At 36.1% G+C, this 23,062-nt stretch overlaps 1 protein-coding gene and 1 non-coding gene across 7 annotated transcripts in view; both read right to left on the reverse strand.

The window, feature by feature from the left end:
- The window catches only part of LOC105499523 (SEC14 and spectrin domain containing 1), a 157,789-nt gene that overhangs the window by 22,862 nt on the left and 111,865 nt on the right, over positions 1 to 23,062 (reverse strand). For all 6 annotated transcript variants that reach the window (XM_011772114.3, XM_071073849.1, XM_071073850.1 and 3 more), the window contains 4 exons: positions 20,304 to 20,515; positions 8,971 to 9,093; positions 955 to 1,149; positions 324 to 438 (listed from right to left, as the gene is read on the reverse strand). In XM_011772114.3, the coding sequence (XP_011770416.1) occupies positions 324 to 438; positions 955 to 1,149; positions 8,971 to 9,093; positions 20,304 to 20,515 (645 nt within the window). The remainder of the gene's footprint in view (positions 1 to 323; positions 439 to 954; positions 1,150 to 8,970; positions 9,094 to 20,303; positions 20,516 to 23,062) is intronic.
- On the reverse strand, positions 2,131 to 2,232 carry LOC112423220 (small nucleolar RNA U13). Its single transcript, XR_003013701.1, has one exon. It is a non-coding gene; the product is annotated as a small nucleolar RNA U13 (small nucleolar RNA).

Genomic DNA, 23,062 nt, shown 5'->3' on the forward strand with positions numbered 1-23,062 from the left:
GAACACTTCACAGCTAATTACAGTTTATGCATGCACTACAAATAATTGTTCATAGTATATGCAAGACATAGCACCTGTAGATATAGCTGGCTAAACAGGCAAGGGTAAATGCCCAGGGAAGGGAGGAGTGACTATGAAAAATAAAATTTTCAGCATAAATTATAACCCCTCAAGGGAATAACACCTTTTTATACTATTTTTCTCTGCTTCCTGAAAATAATAATATTTAGTTCAGTGTAAGTTGACTTAATTGTCTAACCATGGTAATGATATTCAAAAAAAAAAAAAAACCTTATGTTTCAGCATTTTTAAAATCTGCTTACCAACACTTTTCAGCTTCTCTTCAAGCAGTTTTAAAGTTTGCTGAATCGATGCTCCATCAGCTGGTGCTACATCTACGCACAACATCCCTAATAAGCCATCCAACTGCTGAGACAACTAAAGCAGAGGGACACCAAAGAGATAACCCTGATGTAATCAGCATCTAAAGTGTTTAATGATTAACGAGGTTTATATCTAACGAGGTTATCACAATTACACTTGAAAAGACTACACTGTTACAAGACAAGGACAAATCATTAGAATACGCGTTATCTGGAAGATAGAACACACAGATGCATGCACCAGGAAGACAAAGAAGTACAACCAGGTCAGCAGACTTCCATTTCCATCTACGTTATAAAGCATAAACACTGAGAAAGAGTCAAAATAAAATATTCTACTAGACTGGAACACTCTAGTTAGATAATAAAAGGTTGAATTGCATGCAGAATGACTTAAAAAAATACTTGTTTTTAAAAAAAATCAAAGAATTTTATCTCATTACCCCCACCAGTAAATCATTTTATTGGTTCAGAAAAATAATTTAGGAGGCATGCAAACCTGAAAAAAATTATGCATAGGTAAGTGTTCAGATAATTTGAAGAAAAGAAAAGAATCAGAGTAGACACTTACATCTTGGGCAACACCATGAAATTCAAGAGCTGCTTGTAAGAGATTTTGCCTAAATTCCAGCTGACTGGCCTGTCGATAACAAACATCACTAAGTTGTTGCTGCAGTGACTTTAGTTCCACAAGATCTTCCTCATCGCCAGCATTCAAGAGTGCTGCAATTTGCTGATTAAGTTCCACATACACTGCAAACCATTCCTGTAATCAAGATGTTACAAAGTAAATTAAGGCTCAAATTAGTTCCTGGTAGAGATTACCTTTTACAAGTTTTCCAGATAAACTAAGTAATACATGATTTTTTTTTCCTAAGGCAAAAATTATTAAAATTGAGGGTGGGAAGTTCCTAATCCTCAAATCCTAACTGTGATCCCTGGAACTCAATCCTTGGCCTCTAAAAGTTCCCTTCTCTTCCTTGCTCTAAGTGAAACCTGTCTGCCCTCAGTTACCCCTGCAGCCTTCTCAACTGATTACTGTTTCCATGTCTGACATACTGCAAGCCTGAAGGTGGGTTTGATGGCTGCCTCGTTCTTCACTACTTGCAGACCATTTCTTTTCCTTCTTCTTTCAAAAAACCACATCCCCTTTGAAGTGTATGCTGTTAGATTACATCCTGTCAGCTTTCTCTGTTGCACTCCCTCATCCACAGAAGGGTTTAGCAAAGGTCACTGCCTTCCTCTCAGCACAAGCCTTGTTAGTGACTTCCACCACATAGGCACCCACCACCATCATGAACCTCCAGTTCCTTGACTCCCTCCCTCACCTCCAACTAACTTGTCCTCACCTCAACTGAGCTACCTCCTCCACTGGCCATAAAAACTTGTCGTCATATACTACTATGCAGCTCCGGAAATCTCAATTTCATGAAACCCAAAACTCTCCCACTCACCTCTGTTTGTAGGCTCACACCTGCAACCCTATGGAATCCACCTATCTATTGACCTCTCTAATGTCCAGCACATTAGAGAACCTCTGTCCTCACTTCCATCCTCGATCAAAGGCTATAACCACCTCCCAGCATATAACCCATGCCCATGCCTGGCTTTCTGTTCTTCCATCAGAATCACCTGTTGAAACCTGAGATGTTTTCTCTGCCTAATGTGTGCCTGTACCACAGAAGCTGAACATGGGTAGATTAAAAACTAGGTGGATAGCGTTCTCTCTCTCGTTTTTTCCCCCTCACATCAGAAGGGTAATGTGCTGATGTTGTTACAAGGCTTAGAGGGAGACACATCTCACATGAGTGTGGGCACCCATCATCACACTTATAAACTACAAAGGAACGACATATCTCTTTTTAAAGTTATGACTAAATAATCTCAAATGAGTCTTTGGCAATCCATTTATGTTTCTCTAGTAAATTCACTTTCTCATTCTCATGATCATTTATGTTTTTTTCACTATCAGTCTCCAATCCCCTTTTCACCTCTTCATTCTCAGCCAAAGATCTTAATTCACAGGGAAGTAATCGGAAAACTCTTTCATCTTCCCACCAACAAATCCCCAACCCTCCATTCTACAGCCCTATGCTCTGCCCTCAGTGCTGTAATAGTGAGCAGCCTATCTCTTCTTCTAAGGCCAACCACTCCACTTGTGCATTACAGACTATCTCTGTTGCCTACACAAAGCTTTGCTCTCACAGTTATTTCTCTCTCTTCCATCAGTTCTTCTGTCTCAACTGGATTATTTCCACTAGCACATAAAAAAGCTATAATATATTAAACAATAAAAGACGCATTTAAGATTTGTGCATTTTACTATGCTGAAATTAAACCTGTTTTTAAAAAAAAAAAAAAAAACTTTTCTTAAAGGAGTTCTCTGTATTCACTGTTTTCTCATTTTTCATTCCTTTTTAATCCATTCCAATCAGGATTTTGTTCTTCCCACCCTTCTGAAACCAATTGTCAAATTCACCAAAAAATTCCATCTTGCCACAAATCCAATGGTCAATTCTCAGTCTTTATTTATTGAGCCTCTCAACAAACAGCTGCATTTGGCACAAGTAAGCACTTCCTCCTCCTTTAAATGGCCTTTTCTCTTGTTTTCTGAGACACAACAGCTCCTTTTACCCTTCTTTGCTGGCTCTCCTCCCTCTTTCTGCACTTAAAAGTTTAGGCTGACCCAAGGCTCAGTTTTCCAGAGACTCTCTTTTCTTCTCACTGGGTTTGGATGACTTCACCTAGTCCCATGCCTTTAAACAGATCTACAGGCTAAGAATTACCAAATAAATATAGGCTTTAAATATATCTATAGGCTAAGAACTACCAAGTTAATATAGGCTCTAAAGATATCTATAGGCTAAGAATTACCAAATTAATCATCAACCTTGACCCCTCCCATGAACCCCAGATACTGATACCCAACTGCCCACTAGCCACCTTCATTTGGATGACTAACAGATATCTAAAATCTAACCTGCTGCCAAAGACACTTATTCACTATCCTCCCAACCTGTTCCTCTCGCAGTCCTCCCTGCCTTAGCAGTTGCTAAGGCCAAAAGCCTGATTCTTTCATCAGAAAGTCTTGCTGGTTCAACCTCATCAACTTCTATCAATTCTCATTACTTCTACTGCCTCCATCTATCAGCCTCCTGCCTTCCATTTTCACTGCTAGTCTCTGTTCCCTATTTTCTACACGATAGCCAGTGATTTGCTTAAAACATAAATTAATTATCTGTCCAAAAGTTTCAAATAACTTCACGTAACATTTAAAATAAATTTCAAGTTTCTTTTCATGGGCTAAAAAGATATTACATGTTTTGGCCCCTGACTTCCTCTAAAACTTTATCTTCTGTGACTCTCCTTTGCTCCCTGTACTCTAGCCACACCAACATTCTTGCTGCTCCTCAATCATGTTCCTGTGCTAGGGTATTTCTACTGCTGTGTCCTCTTATCTGAATTGCCCTGTTTGGATTACTTCTTGACATCATTTCAAGGTTTCTGATTAAATGTCATCTCCTCAGGCCTTTCCTAAAATCTACACCTATATTGCTCTCCACTCCCCAACCTGAATGTAAATTCCTTATAGTAAGACAGTACTATATCACAAAAGCCTAGAACAACACATGACACATAGTATGTGCTCAATTAACATGCACTGATTGAATGTGTAAACATATTAATCACTGTAGATTTACTGACATTACATTAAGTAGGCAACAGAGGGTAATCTTGTCACTCAAGGAACATGTGGCAGTGTCTGGAAACATTTTGGGTTATCACAACTGAGGAGCAAGGATGCTACTGCATCTAGTAAGCAGAGGCCAGTGATGCTGCAGAATGCCCTACAATGTGCAGGGCAGCCCTTACGACAGAGATTTATCTGGCCCAAAGTGTCAAGAGTGTGCTAAGGAAGAGAAATCCTCCTGTATCCAATGGTGATGATAATATCTGCCTTACCTTGTTTATCGGTTATTGTTTGGATTTAACTCAATAATATGCATAGAATATTTTTAAACTACATAGTTTATAATGGTTAATAGAGACTATATTAAAGTAGAAAACATTACCTGAGAAAATTATCACTGTCATGCTCTAAAATACAAAAGGATTTCAATACCTTATTCATAGTACTTCCAGATCATTAAATGCTCTAAAGAAATAGGCTTAACTCTTTGAAGAAGTAATAGCAATGATTCTGCGAAAAGTAGTAAAGGATTAGAGTCCCAGAATAGCACTTTCCAGAGCTACCAGCATTAGACCACTTGGGGTGTTTATTAAAAATGCCTAAGCTTCACCCCTGACTTACTAAATCAGTATCTGGGAGTTAGGCCCTGGAACATATATTTTAGCAAGCATCTCTGATGACTCTTACGCCCATCAAGGTTTAAGAACCACCACTGTGAAGCTAATTATTTCCTGGTTTGAATTTGTAAAATATAGGCTCTAGCAACCTGACCAGGGATGTAAATACATTATGAGGACCAGTACATCTCAAGAAATTAATACCTGAAATTAGAGACACTGATATTACTGATTGAGGTTGAAATAAAGAAACAGTAATTCTCTCTGGGATGTGGAGAGGAAAAAAATCTGGCAGATACATTTGCATATATTTAAAATTCATCCAAATGTTTCTTCCTAAAAAACAGGGCAATGTACGGCCGGGCACAGTGGCTCATGCCTGTAATCCCAGCACTCTGGGAGGTCAAGGTGGGCAGATCACGAGGTCAGGAGATGCAGACCATCCTGGCCAACAGGGTGAAGCCCCGTCTCTACTAAAAATACAAAAATTAGCTGGGCGTGGTGGTGCATGCCTGTAATCCCAGCTACTCAGGAGGCTGAGACAGGAGAATCACTTGCACCTGGGAGACAGAGGTTGCAGTGAGCTGAGATAGCACCACTGTACTACAGGTTGGTGACAGAGCTAGACTCCGTCTCAAAAACAAAAAGCAAACAAACAAAACAACAACAAAAAACACCAAAAAAAAAAAAAAAAAAAAAAAAAAAAAAAAAAAAAACCAGGAATGTAGATTCCCTAGAACCTTAGGTGTATTTTGTTCACTTACAGCCATTCTTTGGTCTGTCTCTTATGTATATTTAACTGTGTAGAAAACGATTATTTTATAGCAAAATAAAAAGACGACACCAATATTTGGAATTTGGATTGAGATGGTAAGTAAGAAAAGAGCTTGAAGGATCACATTTAGGACACGAGCAGTCAGGATTGACACTGCAATCATATTGGCAGTGATGCATACGTGGTGAAATGATGGGTATTTATACTTTATACCATGAAATGGGAATCCATACATAGGCGGAAGGAAACCCTGCCCACTCGGGTTAAAAAAGTGATTATACTCAGACTATACATTAGGAGAAATGAGTCTTGATTCACCAGGTAGACCTGTTCTGCTGCTTACTATTATGCATAATACACCAGAGAAAGTGGTTTCTTTGTAGTCCAGAAGTCAGCACTATGACACGGTGTGACAGTGACAAAACTCTCAAGCAGTTTCAGATATTTATGCTCCTCCATGTTCCTATCACACACGCTTTTCCTACCACACACGCTATTCCTACCACACACTTCCTTCAACCCAAAACATAAAATTAGATTATTGAACTAAACTACTTTTAAATTTATTGCCAGTTACTATAACCATTTTCATGTACCTTATTTTTGTGTGTGTGCGTTGTATTAAAAAACCAAGTTAACTTCTAATTACCAACCCTTGAACTAGAACTACATGTTGGCAGAAATTTCATTTTTCTATTTATTGAAACTCAACATCCTAACAAATTTGAGGTTTTTAGCTTTATTTCTGCATTGTGCTTTTATACGGACTCTAAAATTTAATATATGACATTGAGCTGGTAATGCAAAATTGTATGTTAAAAGTTTTCTCAAATTCTACCGTTAATAGCTGTCAATGCCAGAAATTAGTCATTATAATTTCACAAGACTTGAACAATTCCAATAATGCTTTAATCTGTTAACTCTTAGTTACAGAGAGAAAAGAAAGTTTTTAATAAAATATTAGAATATCTTAAACATCATAAGCTAAAATATTCATCCAGCATCAACCAACCTATTCTCAAGGTGACAATGCAGTGCCACCTATTGGCTAAAACGTACAACCTGCTTTTCAAAATACTTCAAAAGTGGGAAGAACAGTATAATGAACTCCTTCCCATCCAGCTTCAATAATGATCAATTCATGGCTAATTCTATTTCACATACACTCCCATCCATTCAATCTGTCCCTACCTCCCAATTCTGAAACAAATCCCAAATATCACATGTGATTTAAGGAAATAAAATCTCTGATAGCCATCAATGTTTCTTTTCTTTAGGCTATGTCTATAAATGCAGATGTCAATGTATATGTACAGTTCTAAGTATTAAAAGTATAAGAATGAAAAAATACTGTAGCTTATGCATCTCTGTGAAATTTAGTAGCTTTCTCTAAGAGACAGCCAGAGAAAGGATCCCCCCTGGGTATCAAGAGATCTGTGTTTTAACCATAGTTCAACTATTCATTGAGCAAAAAATGTAGCTTCCTAGTTTGTTCATCTATAAAATAAGATGAGGACATCAGAATAATCTATAAGGTATTTTGCAATTCAAAAGTTTTATATATTGGTTCCATATTATAAGTAAGCTTAAGCACATGGCAAGGACCACCCTTAAGAGATGTTTCTTTAAGCTGATTTTGAAAACCTTATAAATATATTAAAAACACAAAACCAACATCTGAACATAGCAATTTCTATGTATATCATCTGCAACTTCATCCATACTATATGCAATATAAAATTTGCTTTTGAATTCTTTTAGTAAACTTAAGAGTACAGTACAGTATGTATACAACCCAATTTATAATTATTTATCTTGGCACTTAAAACAATAATAAAATATAGATAAATCCTGTCTTTAGGATCCTCATGTGTCATGTGCCCTTCCTAAAAAGAACTTTTGGAATACTTTCATAACTAAATCCCCTTAGGTGAAGTCTAGAATGTTCTGGAGTAAATACAGTTTTTAGGAACTAAAGAGAGGAACAAAATTGTAGACTCTAACTATAGTAACATGTTCTAGAACAGTCTATCAGGTTCAAATAAATCACAATCCACGTTTAAAAAAAAATCAAAACATTAAGTTATTTTAAAAGTACCAAGAGAATTAAAAGATTATATCCTCAGGAAGAGGGTTTGTAATATGATTATTTTAGTATAAAAGCAAGAACCATTATGTTGGAACCTGTGAAACGCATAAAATAAATCGATTTTCAATTATCAGATTTCATTTTCAAGTTTTTTACAAGTACTAATTAGAAAAATTCCAAGGAATATACGTATAGTGCCTTTAGACAATTCCAAATCTTGTAATATCTCTTATTATTCCTTCAGGTAGATTACAACTACTTTAGGGTATAGTATGTAGATTTTCTGCCAATACCAGTAATTGTTATTCCTGATTTACAGAAAATTATAAAGAAAGCAATATGAGGAAACTAAGCAAAATGGAATATATTTAGAAGAAAAATAAGTATCAGATACTGTTAAATTCTAGTAAAGATGAGATTTACTCATTCAAATTTATTCCCAAGCAAATCATATTATTCTTTAATCTTGTTTAGTTAAAAATGGGTATTTCCTAATACTATCCAACATAATTAGAGGTAAGAAGAAACGCTGCAGAAATTAATGTTCAGATGGTACTTAATGCTCACCTGGGTCCAGAGTTTAACATTTTAACCAACTTTTTTTAAGACAAATAACCTAAGGAGAAGGGAATGAATTGATTCAAATTTTATTTTTCCAATTTTTTATTTAATCTATTTTAAATTACCAAAGTAATATGACCTTGGGGAGAAGGAGGTGAGCTACCCAGTCCACAAACTGCACCATCTCTTTCTCAGTAATGAGGAATTAACTATAACAGAGCAGGAGCTTAATGAACACCAGCTTCTTTCACATAACAAGTTGTTAAATTTTAAATTATCTCGAACAATTATTATCTATAATCTGCTTAAGAATCTACTTATTTCCCAATTTTATACCTGTGATTTGTCTGATTACTCCTTTCACAAATACAAAAGGGACTCCTAAATGCTCAGAGAATGGAAAAATATTCTGCACCCTCTGGACTTACTCTCCATCAGTTGTGTTTAATGCAGCAATTCTGCTATCACTCTCAGGCATTTAATCGTACTATATACTCCCAATAAAGTGGGGGTGGGGGGACTTGAAAACAGAAGTTTCTGTCACAGAGACTACAGATGAAAGCTCTGTTTTTGTACTATCACTCTTTTTTCTGTCACTGTAGCTTTAAAATTTCATGCAAATCGTGCTTCTATAAAAATATAATTAAACTGCATTACAGACAAAACCAAAAACAACCTTCTAATTAACATGTACTAAGTAATCAAAATGTACTTTATGACCTCTAGGCACTTAACAAACTGTACTTCATGCCCCATACCAAAGTTTGCAGCAACTTATCACTCAGTACCACATGTGCTACTAATTATCCACGTTCATAATAGCATTGTAACTTGCAGAGGAAAAAGCCTCTCACACTGTGCTGGCTCTCAATCTCTTCATGTTTCTGCTGTAGGGCCTGGGAGGCCCTAATGGAATCTCCAATGCCCCACTGGGCTCTTAGTTGTTCTGATCCAGGCCCTTCTAGCCAGTTCACAACCTATAAACAAAAGTAGAAATACAATTTTTAAAGAATCAAAAACTTTTCAAACTTTCATTCTGATTTATTTTTCCCCTCCCAAAGTTCCCCAATTATTTTTAATGTAAATTCTTTACATTCTATCCCATAGGCAGATTAAATGTTTCTTCTGGAACTACACAGCTATAATGTGACAACATTTTCAAAACCTAAATGTGGAAGAATGTACACTGCAGCATCACAAGCTTTCAGCTTATCATCTTCCAGGCTAAAAGAAATCTGGAATGCTACTATAAAAGAGGATTAAAAATTAACTTATGATGATAAGAGAATCAGAGAATCATAAGATTTAGAGTTGGAAAAAACATCAGAAATGATATCGGTCAAAGTTCTTAACTAACATTTAAGAAAACTGAGTTTCAAAGAGATTAAGTGACTTGCCCAAGGTAATATAATCCATTACTGAAAAACTGGACTAACAGCCATATGTTCTAACTCACAGTCTAATGCTTTTTCCAAGCATTGAAAAAACTGACTGAATTAACTACTATAAACTTAGTATACTACTTTTGCACTTCAAAAATAAAATTAAAAACTAATTAGAATTATACTAATATAATAAATACCCTCTTGGAGTCTTCTTAGGATCAACCAACATTCAGACCCACAGAAGGTCCCACTAGCACCAGTCTGCTAGTAAGGATATAGGGTGGGTACTATAGTTTGCCAGGATGACAGCATCGGGAGTTCTTCTTCAGCTGAGTCCCTCAAGCAGGTATAAGCAGATGAGATCAGTATGGGGCAGATATGGGAGATACTCTGGCATCAAAACGTGATACCCCACAGGACTAGGCCCATTATGAGTCACTAATCTCAAGGATTCCCCCGGCCCCAGTTATGCCTTCCATCATATATTAATCATATATTAATAATTCTCCCAGTCCAGATCTGGAATAATATTTACTATAAGCAATATTGCTTAGTAACATAGTTGACATTCCAATTTTTAATCAGGTCTTCAGGGGAATAGAGCTAGAGAATTAAGCAAAGATCAAGTTCTCATGCAGAAGGAGAGGACTGTGTTGACACTCTACCCACAATCATATATACTCTGAAACTACAAACACATTGTGGAGTAAATTTAGTGGAAAAAATAGTATTACTAAGCTTTACCTTTTGCCAAATTAGAAAAAGGAATTTAAGAATAGATGTATGGTTATATCCTAAATCTAAACTTAGGATAGCTCCCCAAAAAGTGAATAGGGGTATCACTGTAGCATAATATTATAGACTCAGTGGGTAGGCTTAACATAGAACTTTATAAAAGAGCAGTGTAGATGTACACTTCTGCTGTTAACAGGTTAAAAAAATATATTTCTAAATCTAACAGTTCATGTATCCTTTTTATAATTATATAAAAGTACCACATCATAAAGAAAAATCACATACGCATTCAGTCCTGTCTGAATATCCACAGATTTTCATGCTTGAATTCAACCAGTCACAGATTGAATATATTTGGGGAAAAAAAATCAAGCACAAAAAAACAATAACACAACAATTTAAAGATACAAATAATAAGCCAGTACAGTATAACGGCTATTTTCACAGCATCTGCATTGTAGTAGATATTATAAGTAATCTAGAGATGATTTAATGTATATAAGAGGGTATCCATAGGTTATATGCAAATATTATGCCATTTTATATGAGACTTGAACATCTTTGATCTTGGTATCCACGGTCTGCAGGGTGTCCTGGAACCAACCTACCACAAATACCAAGGGACAACCATATTATATTTCCTTCCATTAATTTTTCACCTGCATAAGGGTTTTCATATACTACTCCAGATTTAAGTGTTTTAGCCAATTCTCAGAGAATACAAGTAGTTTTCATCCTGTTTTTCACTTAGCATTAAACTCTACACTTTAATGAGTTTCCACTTGGCTACTGTTATTATAACATAATTTTCAATGACTTTGCAAATCCTTTTTTCAGAAGGCCAATCCTGTTGCCTGCCTGCCTCCATCTCTCCCATGTGTCCAACCAACCAACCAATCAACCCACTCTTATTAAGAGCTAAGTAATGTACTGCCTCAAATAACTATTGTACCTGCTATCAATACTTTAATTCTCTATTGTCGGGAACATAGGATGTTTCCAATTTCCATCAATTCTAAGGAATTCTATGACTAACACATATATAGCAGTTATATATAACGTTTTTTCTCTGTTTTATTTTCCCAGGAAAGGTTTCCAATAAAGATCTTCTTGGGTCCAATGATGATGTAATCCTAATGCTTGTTAATATACTTTATAAAATTGCTCTCTAAAGCTCTTGTTCCTATCTGAAATACCCAATCAATGATAGTTTGAATTGTAAATAACCTCTACAAGGTATACAAACTGACTATTGACTGTTACTACACTTTATAAAATTGTTCTCTAAAACTCGTTTCTCTCTGAAACATCCAATTAATGATAGTTTGAACTCTACATTAACCTCTACAACGTATACAAACTATTGTTGTTTTTGTTGTTGCTGTTTTTTGTTTTTGAGACGGAGTCTTGCTGTGTTGCCCAGGCTAGAGTGCAGTGGCACAATCACAGCTCACTGCAACCTCTGCCTCCTAAGGTTCAAGTGATTCTCGTGTCTCAGCCTCCCAAGTGGTGGGATTACAGTAGCCCACCACCACGCCTGGCTAATTTTTGTATTTTTAGTAGAGACAGGGTTTTACCATCTTGGCCAGGATGGTCTCGAACTCCTGACCTCATGATCCACCAGCCTTGGCCTCCCAAAGTGCTGGGATTACAGGTGTGAGCCACCGCCCCCAGCCCAAACTGACTATTGTTTTTAAAATACTTCTGCCAATTGAAAAAACAGAAATCTTTCCATGTATTTTTTAAAGATCAGTGATTGAATACATTGCAGATGGTTGCTTATTCAAGGTATGTGATCTTTTGTGATTTATCTCTTCATATTCTTTGTTGATTTATGTTCTAGAGTCTTAAAGAATATTAATATATAAATTTGTCCCCTCTCTTTATAAAACTTAGTAATAGAGAGAAGGCTAGGCACAGTGCCTCATACCTGTAATCCCAGCCCTTTGGGAGACTGAGGTGGGTAGATGGCTTGAGCTCAGGAGTTCAAGATCAGCCTGGGCAACATAGTGAGCCCCTGTCTCTACTAAAAATACAAAAATTAGCCAGGCATGGTATGCACACCTATAGTCCCAGCTACTGAGGAGGCTGAGATTGGAGAATCGTTTCAGCCTGGGAGGCAGAGGTTGCAGTGAGCTGGGATTGTGCCACTGCACTCCAGCCTGGGTGACAGAGTGACACCCTGTCTCAAGAAAAACAAAACCCAAAAATCTAGAGAGCAAAACTCAAAAACAAAAAAGTCAAAGTCAAAGTATTATTGTTGACTCAGTGGAACAGCCTAAGTGCTATAACTTTCTATTGGCTAAACTCTGTTTTCAGAGTGCTAAATCCATCTGCAAAACTGTATTATCAGATGCTCTTTAAGTGCAATGTTTTTTTTCCTCAACACATCCACTTTTTCTGCTTTACTCTTCTGTATGAGTTATCTTTGGAGGGCTAGGGTACTAGGATCCTGTTTCTCTCTGCCAGCTTGGGGAAAGTATCACTTTTTCACAAAAGAGACAGATAAGCAGTGCAATATAAAGAAAGCCCTAGCCATGATTCTGAATTCTGAATTCTCGTTCTGCCACTACTAGGGGGTCTGAATTCTGGCTCTGCTTCTTTTAGTTGAAAGACTTTGGTTCCTCACCTTTTAAATGATGTTAATGGTACCTACAGTACATGGCTGTTGTCAGGATTACGTCTGTCATTATATGTAAGACAGCACAGTAATGATACTAATAATTGTTAGCCTGTATGTTTTTCTTACTTTTTCTGTAGGCTAGTTCCTTCTGTCCACTAACTCGTTATGAAGTTTATTTCACATCTGCATTTTACAATAACAACCCTAGTTTCTTGAGAAAGCTCCTGAACTACTGTATCTAACACTTTAAAAAACAGAAATAAAAAGAACAAGTTTTAAGGAAACACAGGCAAACATTTTAAAACAATTTTCCATGTCTTTTTCGGGAATCAGTTGCTTCTCATTTATCACTACGTGTTACAAACAGATATAGAAACATAGTGATAAAATGACTTTTAAGTATTTTAAATAATTAACGTAATTATTTTACTAGGAATATCTAAGCTCTAAAAATAAAAGTGGAACAAATGCATCTAAAAATTTTAACAATGTATAGTTTTTAGAAACTTAAGACATCAGTAAGCATTTAGATTTTGATTTTAGAATAATCTAGAAGCAGGTTAATATAAATCGGGATAGCTGGGGATAAACAATTCATTAACATGGAACTTTTGAAATGCCATAAGTTGAAAAATAAATCTTAAATAAAGCAAAGATATCTCCTTGCCTCAAAAAACCAGTTACATAGTAATGGGCACATATATATGTGTGTGTGTATATATATGTGTGTGTGTGTATATATATGTGTGTGTGTATATATATACATATGGCTTTAATATAGGCTGAAAGTAATTTCCCTTAGTATACAACATCAATAATGTAGACATAGTAAATATACGACTCTTTCTAATAAAAATGATTCAAATTGAGGTTGACGCCCCAGTAAACAAGTCTATTTAAATGCATTAATAATGGCAGTTTGCCAAACTAGGCTATAAAACTTAATTTCAATGAAGACATCTTGCTCAATCTGAATATTACCTTACTGGAAAAACAGTTCTATGCCCAATCCATATCAACGTGACCCTTCAAGTGGTTACATTTATACACAAAGTATAACCTTGGAGCTATGCTTTTAGAATCTACCATGAAAAATATTTACACTGGCCAAAAATGCTTGTGACTATCCATACTTCTCGCACGGCTAGGCTTATTTTTAAAAACTGCATGACAGAACATGTAGAAGTATGCAAAGTCAAATCAGGCAGAAGGGCATGTCAAGGAAATGTCAACCATCTAACCTGGAGAAAGAGTATGGGGAACTGAGAACACAGCCTCCAGCTGTATGCTTATGCAATGCAATGTATTCTATTTGGCATCTATGATTCCTCTCTACAAAGGAAGAAAAGCACATGGATGATTCTAGAAATAACATTTGCAGTGCTGGCAGTAATTACTGCCACAATAAATAATGAGCATAATGATAGCACATTTCAGTGAAGTGGCACTGTCTGCTACCCAGAAGCATGTGAAATCTAATTTTTAACTGTAACAGCAGCAGTAGTATAGAGAATCTCTGCATACCACATGAAGTCTTGTGCTACTGATCTGAACTGTGGGGAATCAGGGATAAATATCATGGTTATTACTTATATAATTTATCTATCAAAGCAATTGATTCCTCTTGCGTTATGTTTTCAGTGATGAGTCAGTAAAAACAAAAGAAGTTTGAAACAATTCCATTTTCACTGATTTAACACAGATATTCAGTTTATAATTATCTTTATACAAGCAAAAACATTTTCACATTTTTGCCAAATTTGTAAGACTGAAAATAGTACGATTCACGCTCTGTGTGACCAACATATGATCAATATGTTACTATATAGTTCAAAATATATTATCATATAGTAATCATTTTGGCAAGGGATACAGATGTTTCCTTAAAATGTGACCTGTGAAAAACAGAGTGCAGGAAACATTATATGCTGACTATTGTTGTTCAAACCAATTCACCTGTTACTCTGATAAAGAAAACTGAATATGAAGTTTACCGGTTTTTAACAGTAATCTCATTACCATCATCGCCATCATTATAAACATAAACATCGTCATCTCCTTTCTCCAGTTTCTTACCCAGTTGAGCTGGTCCGTCATTTAAAAATGCGATTGCCAATACATTAACTCCTTTGCCCCTCTATCTTTTTGTCATAGTCACTTATCCCATTTAGCAAAGTACAAATGCTGGATAAATTCTGTCACCCATGTGTTTGGTGCCTGAACCTCAACAGCCACATATGAATTGTCAGATAGGGTTACATAAAAAGCCAGAGAGGTTCTGCCATAAATTAAGATCAACACTACCCCAAAATACAGCTACATTTTTGTGATATGAAAGTTGTCTGAATCAAAATGGAGTCACTAATATTGGGGGGAAAATAAACAACCCTGAAAAATAGTGCCAGAGAAAGCCATGGCAAGAGGTTCTCATGCTTGTATGCCTGCTAACAAAAACTATCACAAAGGACTGCAAAAACCAAAACTATACACAAAGGCATTGCAACTTCACACAAAAAATACTTCTACAGCCTGGGAAGCATGGTAAAACCCCATTTCTACACAAAACACACACAAAAAACAGCTGGGCATGGTGGCATGTGTCTGTAGTCCCAGCTACTCAGCTACTCAGGAGGCTGAGGTGGGAGGGTCACCTGAGCCTGGGAGGTCAAGGCTGCAATGAGCCATGATCGGGTCTCTGCACTCCAGCCTGGTGATAGATTGAAACCCTGTCTCAAAAAAAAAAAAAAAAAAAAAAATTCTTCTGCAAGGACATTCGTCCAGCAATTGCCTGTCCAACCTCAGAGGCGCATCACCCTTGTTCATTGATCTTTAGAATCAAAGACAATTATTTCAAAACAATTATGTAATCCTCATTTTTTTCCTTTAAAAATGTTTGTCTTCCTTTACCTCTCTGAATATGCACACAGCTTACTATGACAGGCGTATTCCCATTGTAATGTTCTATTCTCTAAAACAAATAATCTCTTCCTTTTAGAGAGCCTCTCTTTGTTTGTTATTTAGGCTGACAGTGGTAATTTCATTCTTCGATTCCCCACAAAGAAAATTTTTAATCACCTCCGCTCCATTCAAACCACTGATCCTCTTTAAACACCATTCCTGCAATTTGTGCCATCAAGCAGATGGCCTTTTCCTCTTTATGAAAAAAAGACACATCACACAGTAACTCCTTCGAACTTCCTGATGCCTGATTTACACACAAAGCACCTCTGGACTCATCCTAAAACCGCCCCTATAAACTTTGTAAAATTAATCAGGGAAGAAAGAAGAGGGAGAAATGAAAATATACCAAGCTTGCAGCATGTTGAAAGTTAATTGTTAGGTCAGCTCAGTTTCACCTGCTTCCTCATAGTTGTTTGCTGCCCACTGACCTAGAATCATGGACCCTGTTACAAGATTATAGTTTCCCTGAACTGTTCTATAGATAACAAACTAAACATTATGAATCGTTGTTTTCACTTGGAGACATTCCTTCAAGTCCTGCATACTGACGAAACTACTCTGCCAGCTGGTCTGAGGGGCCCATGACGCTGACTCACCAAATAATGCAGTTTCCACATCCTGCTGACTTCATCTCCCTCGCCTTAACCAATCAACAACCCCAATTTTCCAGCCCCTTACCCTCCATGATCCCCTTAAAAACTCCAGCCTTAAAGACTCCTCAAAGAGATGGATTTGAGGGTCTCCTCCCATTTCCTTGCTCAGTGCCCTGCAAGAATTAACTCTTTCTCTGCTGTATCCCTGCTGTCTGTATAACTGGTCTGTTTACTGGGCAGCAGTCATAGGAACCTCATGGTCCTATGGCAATCCTAGCCATCCTTCTTCCTGCGACACAAGAAGAGCTCTCCCTCTTTCATTCTAAAGCAAATCCCTTCTATTGTGCTTTGATTCCACCTTGTTGGGAACTTGATAGTATTAATTATTCCTTCTCTCTTGTGTATTCAACCTCTCCCCCCAACACTTTCCAGCAATCTTTAAAGTTTTTCATATCATGAAAAGAAAGAACAACTATCCTTACCCCTCCTATAGGTTGAATTGTGTCCCTCCCCTCAAAAATACATTGGTTGAAGTCCTGACCCCCAGTACCTCAGATTGTAACAATATTTATTAGGAGACAGAGTCTTTAAAGAGGTAATTAACCTAAAATAAGGTATTTAGGGTGGGCCCAATCCAGTATGACTGGTATCCTTATAAGGAGAGGAAATCTGGTCACAGACACATACAGAGAGAAGACAATGTGAAGACAGGGAGAAGGCCATCGTCAAGTCAAGGAGAGAGGCTGGAACAGAGCCTTCCTTCATGGCCCTCAAAGGAACCAATCCTATTGACCTCCTGATCTCAGAACTCCAAGAAAATAAATTTCTGTTGTTAAATCACTTAGTCTGTTTGCTATGGCAGCCCTCGCAAAGCAAGACAACCCCTCTTCCACCACTTATAGCCATTACTCTATTTCTCATCTTTCCTTCAGAGACAGACTTATCAACCACTTGTCGATACTCATTGCTTCCTTCACCACACCTCCCTTTCATTCCTGAATTCACTCCACTGTTGCTCCTGGCCTTGCCACTCCATGCCCTGTGGTCACCAGTGACCTCAATCTTGTGCTTTTCTAACAGACATTTTAAGTCCTTTTATTTACCCTTTCAGCAGCATTTGACAGGTTTGTAACTCCTTCCCTGAAATGCTTTCTTCCCTTGGTTTCCATGACAAAGAACTCTTCACACTTTCTCATCTTTGGCCAGTCCTTCACTGCCTTCTTTTCAGGTGTGTGCTCCTCTACCTTGCCATGAAATGTTAGAGTTTTTCAAAGTTCAGTTTAAAGCACTCTTCTTACCTCTCTCAACTTTCTCTTCAGGCAATTTTCATCCACATCAATGCTTTTAATTACCATTCACGCACAGATGACAAACAAATATACCCCAGCCCATACTTCGAAGTTTGGACCTGTTCTGAACTACCCTTCTACATATTCTCTTAGAAGTCACAGTCACCTCAAACTTAACAAGTCTGAAACCAAACTCATGATTCTCCACACTATTTTGCACCCACAGTAATATCCAAATCTTGCCCAGTGTTCCCTAGGTGGGCAACACCATTATCTTGCAAGCTAAGACACCAAGTCTTACAAGTCAGAAATATGATTCGTCTCTAATATCTTCTTACTCATCCTAATCCTATTCCCATCACTCTCCTTCTTGGCACTTGTCATAGCTGCAATTTCACAGCTGTTTGTGCCATCATGTAAATATGTCCCAGGAAGCAACAATCCTAGTTTTACTCACCATCACATTGTTGAGCCTAGGACAATGTCATACTACTGTAGACATTCATTTTTTTTAATGGATGAACTAACAGGTGTTATTAAAAGAGGACTCATTATGTGTCAAACACTAAATATTTCATGAAAATTATCTTCTTTAGTTCTTGTAACAGTCCTAATAAGTAGGCATTATTGTTGCTGCTATTGTGGTTACTGTTGTTATCCTCTGCTTACTGAAGAGGAGACTATGACATAGAAACTAGGACTTTCTTTCTCCCCAAGGTCAAGCAGCTTGGAAGTGGTAGAAGAGGGTAGATTCAGATTATTTGGGTTCAGAATATGATTTTTGTACTGCTCTGCTACTCTATCTTAGTGGTTTTCAAAGATAATCTCAAGCTAATTGGCTAAAACTTACCTGCATTTAAAACAAACTCTTTAACTTATGAATGAAGTCCATGGAAAAAGCCATGTACAATTAACATATGCTCAGAAATATCCAGTTTATATGTGGTTATCATGGAATACATTCTAAATCCTTTTGCCTGAAATTCAACATCTTCCATGATCCCACTCCTTCCTTCCTTTCAAATCTTTTTTCCCATGACATCCTGATGCTCTAATTTGAGAAGTCATGAACTAGATCAATTGTGCAGGCCAATTCTGGCCCACCACCTGTGTTTGTATAATAAATAAAAGTTTATTGGAGAATGGCCACACATGTTGGTTTACACAATGTCTATATCTGCTCTTGTACTATAATGGCAGAGTTAAGCAGCCACAGCTGCAAGAAAGACTGTATGGTCCAGAGAGTCTAAATGTCTGGAATTTTACAGAAGTTTGCCAGCAACTACACTAGACCTCTAAAGTAGAGTCTAGTTCAAAAGAAATACATAAAATAACTACCACTGATTGAGAGCTGGGTTCTTTCCAAACACTAGCCTTTCAAAGGGAGTATTATCATTCCTGTTTCAATTAAGCAAAGAAGGCAGACAGGGAAAAAAGAGAGGAAAAGAGGAAAGAAAGAAAACAGAACAAGCGAGGCTCAGGTAGGTGAAGTATAGTGAATGGTCACACAGCTAAGCAGAGGAACTGGGATTGGGATCACACTCAATGACTCAAAAATATCATCCACTTCCTACTGTGCCTACTGCTTCCTTTTTCCTCAACAGAACTTAGGATTCTACGCTGCTATGATTTACTCATGCTACTCTTTATCCTCCCCAAAATGCCAATTCTTTCAAAACCTATCACTGCCTGGTGAAATCAGATACATTCTGAGAGGACAATCTCAAATGCTACTTCCCCCACTAAGTATTCCCAGATTACCTGCAGCTGAGAAATAATCCTTCCTTTAAGTGTCTATAACCCCTCAGTCATGTCCTGTGACTCTTAACACTTTCTCGCCTTAAACTTATTGATAGTAAAAACAAGTTTACCTTTATATACTGTAAAAACTCTACCACAATGCCTTCCACAAAAGAAACACTTAATAAATGTTTATCTAATGAGTGAATGAACCTAGATTTAAAAATTAAGATGTTTCCAGTTTGTATTTTTAAATAAAATATTTGAAGATTTATTTTCTTAATTATTCAACATAAAAATCCAGAGTGTAATCTAAATAATAGAAATGTATTCCTTTAGTATTTTTAGTATTTTAGCCTACTTTTCTCATAAAAATAAATTTTAAAAGAAATTAAAATTCCTAACAACTAAATACATTTAATGTTTTCTATCAGTATTATAAAAAATTTAATATTAGAATCATTTGCATTACATGGGTTATTTTGCTAGGACAGAAATACTCTTCATAATGCCTAAGTTAACCAAAAAACTAAGTTATTAGAAATTAAGAATAAACCAAATATCAATAATGAAATGTTATTTTTTGCAAGAATACACTGAGACCACTGATGATGTTTCCAAGAATCAGTTATTTTTGAAGTTCATTGTTACACTAAGCTCAATGCTCAATGTCATCACTGTAGAAATAATATAACTTTTAATTCAAATACTATTTGTAAAACAATACCTAATTCAAAAGTTTTAGAATCCAGTTTGATATGTTCTAAGGTTTTCTATATAGTGCATATAAGACTTAATAGTCACATAGTAGAAATTATAAGGAATTAAAAAGAGTTAAATATATTCAAATCAGACACCTACCTGCATCACCTTCTGTTGAATCTCTTCTAACTGTGTGCGCTTGCTACGTTGCCTACAAACTTCCTGGTAGCGGGTATATTGCTCTCGGAGTGAATCTAATAATTTCATAACCTGTGGCTGTGCGAGCAGTTCATCATCCATAGGAGACCATGAAACCCCTCCATCTGAGCCATTAAATCGACGCTGCTGTAATTCGGATAATAATTCATGCCCTTTACAAATAAAAGATACTGGAAATTAATATCTGTAAAGAAATGCAATTCTCACTTCTCAATATTCTCAATTCTAGTCCCTTGTTTTTAAAACCTATCTGTCTACCTACATATCTATCAGGTTATAAATGCAATTTAAAAATGTATGTATCACAGTAAATAGGAAAACTGCACATATTAATATGTATATGTGTGTGTGTGTACATATATACTATGTAAACTAGTATATTAAAATGCTATATCATATATCATAAATATATACACCATAGGAATACTATACTACATATTAAATATGGCACATATACGGTTTATATATTTTTTTCTATCAATCACATTTTTGTTATTGGTGAATTAATTACTCAGGATACTGTGCCAAACAATCCTATTTATCTGTAGAGCAAAATTATACTGTGGGATTTCTGTCTGATGGTACTAATCCAAGTTGTATGTTGTAGGGTTTCAGTATTAATCCATATTCTCAATTATAGCATTTAAAAAAAAGGTGATAGTATAACGAATGATTAAAAGAAGAAAGTTTTTATTACAAGTACAAAATAATATTTATATAATCTCTATTTATAAGAATCTTCACAACATATTAACAGTGAATAATAACGGGCCGTACTAGTGTTAGAACTGCAGTGAATGTGACTCAATTACAGAAAACTCATGTAGAAAATCCACTCGTACATGAAGAACTACAATTGCAAAATGTGCAACAACTAAAGCTGTAGGTATTAAATAATTTTAAAAGTAAATAAGGTAAAAATTGTTTTTGTGACTAATATTTAGGCATCAAAACAACACACATATTTAAATTCTCTTCCTTATTTAGAATAATATCCTAAATTTAAATGGCTATCAATATACAGCAACTGAACTTTTATTATGGTTTGGAGGTATTTCTAATTTCTAAAAGTACCTATGATTGTTCTAAACTTCTTCGTTTTATATTCTCGTTCAATCCTTAGTTTAAAAGTTAACAGCATATAAAATAGGACCTAGTAGCATATAAAATTAAATTTAAAACAGAAATTGTAAAAGCTTAATTCAATGAATTAAAAAGTTTCAAGCTGTTAAACATATGTATGGAATTAACTTTTAAATCTAGAGCAGTATTTTACTGACAGTACCTTCTAAACATATAATAATTCAGAGATTACAAGTATTTCTTTGTTCTCTAACAAAATAAGCTGTATATCATACTGGAAGAACTTAGGACACCTGAATCAACACAACAAATACATTCAGAATTTACTTCTTTATTATTTATTACATTTTATAATTGGAAAAGTAACTGTTCTAAAGATTTGCGCAGTCGTTTTATATACATTCATAAAAGCTATGAATATCAGAATACATTTAATTTTTTTCTACTTTGACAACTGTCACCCTTAATATTTTCCTTGTGGATATCATGACACTATGCTGTCATGATAGTGTCATGATCTCAAAGAGCATGCTTTGAAATCAAACTGCCTAGGTCCAAGTCTCAGTTTCAGCATTTACTAGCTGTGTAACTATATAAGTTACTTAACCTTTTTATGCTTCAGCTTTCCCGTCTTAAAATTGGGATGACAATAGTATCTATTTCACAGGACCGAAATGAATTAACATATGTAAAGTGCTCAGAGGTAGCACACTGTAGGATTAGAGTTATAAGCTATTATTAAAAAAAGATTAGAAATAAAATTCAGATATTTCAATTGGAAAAAATTACAGTTTGGTTCTCCTAGAGTTTGTGAAACTGCTACCAGAGATATTTGGGTTGGAATATACATATCAGGCAGCACTATGTGCAAGGCTTTGCAAGGTGATCAGTGTTTTTACATCGAAGATTATAAAACAGTAGAGCTTTGGCTTTGGATTTAGCTATGGAGAGAGAGAGAGTTTAATAGTTACTTGATCTTCAACCTGATCTTCAGGTTTTCTATCGTTAAACCTTGGCTTCTTCCAGTACAAAACAGATAAAATAACACTAATTATCTCAAAGGCTTGTTAGGAGAATGAAAAAGAAAAATACATAAATACAATGTCTGCCACATAAGGAGTGTTCAATAATTCTTAGGGCAACCCAGTGAAATAAAAATTTTTATCTTCATTTTATTGATAATAAAATAAATCCAAATTTTTAAGGGAGAGATAATTATTATTAATTTTTTAAAATATTATAAAGCTGGGGTTCCTCCTACCCCCACCCTGGGCCACACAGCAGGAGGTGAACGGCAGGCCAGCAAGCATTACTACCTGAGCTCTGCCACCTGTCAGAGCAGTGGCGGCCTCAGACTGTCACAGGAGCACAAACCCTATTGTCAACTATGCGTGCGAGGGATCCAGGTTGCATGCTCCTTATAAGAATCTAATGTCCAATGATCTAACGTGGAACAGTTTTATCCTGAAACCATCCCTCACCCAGTCCACAGAAAAACTGTCTTCCACAAAACCAGTCCCTGGTCCTGAAAAATTTCCCCTTGAGTTCCTTCCACATGTACCACATTCATGCTGAACTCATGTTTATTTAATGAACCAATCAATCCAATTGGTTTA

This window comes from Macaca nemestrina, chromosome 11 (genome assembly GCF_043159975.1).
Source record: "Macaca nemestrina isolate mMacNem1 chromosome 11, mMacNem.hap1, whole genome shotgun sequence".
NCBI classification, from domain to species: Eukaryota; Metazoa; Chordata; class Mammalia; order Primates; family Cercopithecidae; genus Macaca; species Macaca nemestrina.